Here is a 4,448-nt window from a genome sequence, read left to right on the forward strand (position 1 = left end):
AGGAATGTCGATGGGCTAAACTCAATACATTTTTTAAATGTGAAACCATGCAAAAACACTTAAGCTAATTAAATGTCTGTAGTCTTGTTCCCTAGCACCCCACCTGTCTAACTGCCCCTCCCCTGTGGCAATTACCCACTGTACTCCTTATTTGCATGGACCACAAAAACCCTTTGGGAGGGGAAAAGAAAAAAAATCACCAAGAGCTGGAGTATCCAGTTTGAACCCATAATAGTAAAACATCTTTAGAGCTTCAGTTACCTGAAGCCAGAGAATAACAGTACATCTTCCTGAAATATCAACTTTACATTTAACATCAACATTAAAAAGCTACTAAGCAAAATTTGCATTTATAGGCTACTTCCCTCAAGCTCAAGTTAACTGTTCGGTACTGACCAACTTGAGCAGCTCTACAATAAAACAGAATAAACGATAATCCTCAAACATATTTGATGTATCCAAACCACATGCCATTTTTATTTTGATAGTTCACGTATAAATCTTTAAGGAACTTTTCCATGGGTTAGATATTAGCTGAAACAAAGGCAGGTGGACATTTCAGATTTACTGTACTGATAATAAACTCCTTACCAAATGGGAAACTGCCGACCTGTCATATCCAGCTAATTTAAGGGGAATCATTCAAATGCACAAAAATAAAAAGTAGAGACAGGGTGATTCACCGAGATTTTGAAATAACAACAAAGGCTATTTAAAGTTTCCCTAACAGTGGTTTTGAAATTCTTATAAACAAGGGATGAGTTGACTAGCTTAGATATTTGAAATACAACTTTATTCTGATTCTAAACGAAAAGGATGGGAATGACAATAACAAACAAGACTTCACCACTGAATATTTGTGATGTGACTGTAGCAGTCTTATATTTGAAACTCAAAAAGGAAACAATTGTGTTTCAAAACAGCTAAATACGCAGGTCCAAAAAAAGGTTTTTTTTTTTTTAAACTGCCACATTCACTCCGAAGCCCATTCATCTCCTTCAGCATCCCAAAGATTAAGCACATGTTCTGCTTAGCTATATAATAAAGTGGCAAACACGCTGCACCACTGACATCACAGGACAGTTGCCTATAAAACTAGACTTCTGACGCTGGGCTCCAGCTTCATTTTCTCACAGGTCATCATCCTCATCCGGCAGAGCAGTTGTCTGAGCAACCTAGAGAAAGAAATTACAAAATTATAACATTTCAGATTAAGACCACCAGGAATATGCCAAATCTAACAGCAACAAGTGAAATTTAAACGTGATACCTCTAAGTCATGCTCATACTGTGCTGCCAAAGCTGGGTCCATGACAACCTCTGGTGGGGCAAGAGCAGGCATGGCAACAAACTCCAAGTTAGGGTCACCAATCAGTTTTCTAGCAAGCCAAAGGAAGGGCTTTTCAAAGTTGTAGTTACTTTTGGCAGAAATGTCATAGTACTGTTTATAAAAAAAGGTAAGATTAGTGATATATTAAAAAAAAAAACAAACCCAGCTACTAAGACAATTATTCTAGGGGACATTCCAAGCTAAAAAAAAAAGTTAAATTCTTTTCAATCCTTATGTTAAAAAGATCAATTTCACGGACTTCTACGTAAATCATGTCTATGGTAGTCATGATTCAGTAAATCAGCTTTCAGAGAAACAAACCTGAAGATTCTTCTTTCGGTGGAAGACAATGGATTTTGCCTTAACTTTCCTGTCCTTAATATCCACTTTGTTGCCGCACAACACGATGGGGATGTTTTCACACACTCGTACCAGATCTCTATGCCAGTTAGGCACATTCTTGTAAGTAACTCTTGATGTTACATCAAACATTATAATGGCACATTGGGCTGAAAGAAGAATTTATACTTGGTAATCTAATAAACAGACCCCTAATTTACAATGAAAAATACTGAGGACCATGGAGTAGGATCCATTTAAAGTTGCAGTCTCACATCAACCTGAGGCCATCCTCTCATCTGCTCCCAAACACTGCCTCATTCCACAAAAAGCATCGGAAGTAGATAAACCAACATTCTAGAGAACATCCTTCCCATATTCTGAGGGGTTAAAGCAGGCCTGAGTGTATCTGTATCTGTAAAAGCTTCCTAAAATCAAACGAATATAATAGGGAATACTATGCTTTTATTTCAAAAGACCCAGGTAGACCTGCATTCACCTGTAGGGAGGGGTGTGATAGAGTTAGTAAGGTAAGAAGCTACAGAGTGTGTTTAGTATTTATACAATTTCTGAGCTAAAACATTAAAAAAAAATGCTCATGTACACCCAGGTCAAGCAAAGCAGAAATCATGATAGTATTCTCATTTCTTCACTAAGAAAGTTAGACTCCGGGAAAGATAAGTACTTAATTTATCTTTTTGTTTAGAATGAACACTTCTCTCTTTTACAGTTATAAACACTTTGGCAAAGTATTCTGTAAAAGTTCATATAAACACTAAATGTACTTAGCTGGTCTTATATAACGTTTGTAGAATATACAACCTAGTTTCTATGGTCCAGCATCTAGTCAAAGTTCTTTTTTAATGGAATAAAAAATAATCATAACTACCAAAATAATTGAACCCAACTATTCAAATACTTAAGTAGCAGCTACAGCTTGTCTGTTTTTTGTTTCAAATGATGAACCTCAGTATAAGTCACAGACTTGGTTGTATTTTTCCCTCAAAACAGTGCCTACCTAGCATGATACAGCATGCCATCAAATGACAGAGCTATCATACTCCTCCCACATGACAGACACACACTCACACACACACATATTGAGGTAAACTCCTAAGAGGCACTGCGTCCTTTTCACTCTATGATTTCCAAGTATCTCAGTACAGTGAGCACTGAACAAATGTTTACTGGACAAATCCGACTACCAGTTAATAACCTTGTAGACTATATAAAAATCCTTTCAAAAGCTGTTTAAATGAGATGCCTACCTTGGATGTAATAGCCATCTCTCAGTCCACCAAATTTCTCCTGACCCGCGGTATCCCATACGTTGAATTTAATAGGTCCTCTGTTGGTATGGAACACAAGGGGATGCACCTCAACGCCCAAGGTGGCTGAAAACATCAACATTTCAAATTAGAAAACGAATTGACCCATTTCATTAAAATCTGCATGAACAGCTATTCCCCACCTACCTACATACTTCTTCTCGAATTCACCAGTCAGATGACGTTTTACGAATGTAGTTTTTCCAGTACCGCCATCGCCAACCAATACAAGCTGATGGAGAAAAGATTTTTTAAAAATAATTCTGAAGCATATAATACTCCAGCATCCCAGAATTATGTATTACTGACATTTTCGAGACACCTACCCATTTCGGCTAAGCGGTAACTTCAAATATCTGCTTTTAAGCGGCCCCCTTACACGTACGGGGCTTGCTCAGCTTAAAACTTTCTGTACCCCCGTTTCCTCATCTAAAGATTGGAGCTAATAACACCTCTGTCTGTACTAGAAGCTTCACGGAACTGATGTGCCCTCAGCTCACGGAATGACAAAGTTGTACTGGGGACGTCGTTCCCGGAAGAGTTTTCCCTCACTGCACCCGCGCTTCCTCCAGGGCCCTCCTGCCCACCCACAGACCACACCGACTTGGATCACGTACTTTAAACTGAACTTGGGGTTCTCCTTGGGCGGCCATCGCGATGGTTCTGTAAGAGGAAAAGCACAGCCTGAGACGGAGCACATGGCCGGCCCGATCCACGTGCCAGGCCCACAAAGGCCTCTGGGCCGGCAAGGCAAGCGCGAGGACGGCCGCCCATTCATCCCCGGCCGCGAGCTCCTCCCCCCGCCGGCAAGGACTCAGCGTGGGGGCGGGGGGATGAATAAGGCGCCAATGGCGGCGGAGGGCGCGGGAGGCCCCTTCCTAAGGCGCCCGACCCATTCATCCCGCCGGGCCCCACGCGGGGCGACGAGAGAACTGGCGACGAGAGGCCCGGCGCCCAGGACCGCGGGAGAGCGGCGGAAACCGCCTGGTCATGGTGCCCTTCGGGGAGGCCGCAGCGCGGCTCCGGGCCCAAACGCCGACCCCGAGGCCGCGCCGCCCAGACAGCCTGCCTGGGCCTCGCGTTGCCGCGCCGGAAGGGCCCCGAGCTCCGGAGAGCAGTGAGGAAGTACGGGAGAAAGCGCGCCAAGCGGCCGGCGCCTCGGCCCGGCTAACCGCCTCCGGCCCGGGAGGTGCCCGCCCAGCCCGGCCAGCCCAGTCGCACCGGCCGGCCTACGCCACGCCGGCCCCGGCCCGCATCGGCCCCCGTTCCCCAGCCGCCCTCCCTGGCTCGGCGCGGCGCCTCCGCCCGGCCGCTACCTTCCAGAAGCGTCTCCGTCCCCCGTCTGACTGAGGGGTGGAAAGATGGCGGAAGCGCAATTCAAATGCCCGGAGACGCAGCCGACGCCGGCGCGCGCGCGGGGCGGAGCAACGGCACGACGCAGCTCTCACGTG

General features: G+C 44.9%; 1 protein-coding gene across 2 annotated transcripts; it reads right to left on the reverse strand.

Moving 5' to 3' along the window:
- Positions 1 to 776: 776 nt before the first annotated feature.
- RAN (RAN, member RAS oncogene family) lies at positions 777 to 4,448 on the reverse strand. 2 transcript variants are annotated; one of them, XM_077159540.1, is made up of 7 exons: positions 4,314 to 4,448; positions 3,615 to 3,660; positions 3,145 to 3,229; positions 2,938 to 3,063; positions 1,652 to 1,839; positions 1,271 to 1,441; positions 777 to 1,175 (listed from the first exon to the last, which is right to left on the reverse strand). In XM_077159540.1, the coding sequence occupies exons 2-7, from the start codon at positions 3,648 to 3,650 to the stop codon at positions 1,131 to 1,133; spliced, it is 651 nt and encodes a 216-aa protein (XP_077015655.1). In that variant the 5' UTR covers positions 3,651 to 3,660; positions 4,314 to 4,448; the 3' UTR covers positions 777 to 1,130. The 2 variants fall into 2 exon arrangements, with proteins under 2 accessions (XP_077015655.1, XP_077015656.1); XM_077159541.1 differs by lacking the exons at positions 3,615 to 3,660; positions 4,314 to 4,448 and having other exon boundaries at positions 3,153 to 3,227.

This window comes from Tamandua tetradactyla, chromosome 5, assembly GCF_023851605.1.
Source record: "Tamandua tetradactyla isolate mTamTet1 chromosome 5, mTamTet1.pri, whole genome shotgun sequence".
NCBI classification, from domain to species: domain Eukaryota; kingdom Metazoa; phylum Chordata; class Mammalia; order Pilosa; family Myrmecophagidae; genus Tamandua; species Tamandua tetradactyla.

Excerpts from the sequence above, each read along its gene's own strand:
- RAN (XM_077159540.1), bottom strand. The coding sequence starts at position 3,650 with ATGGCCGCCCAAGGAGAACCCCAAGTTCAGTTTAAA. Across the intron at positions 3,064-3,144 it reads ATTCGAGAAGAAGTATGTAG|CCACCTTGGGCGTTGAGGTG; the intron begins GTAGGTGGGGAA and ends TGATGTTTTCAG. Across the intron at positions 1,176-1,270 it reads AGTATGAGCATGACTTAGAG|GTTGCTCAGACAACTGCTCT; the intron begins GTATCACGTTTA and ends TTCTTTCTCTAG.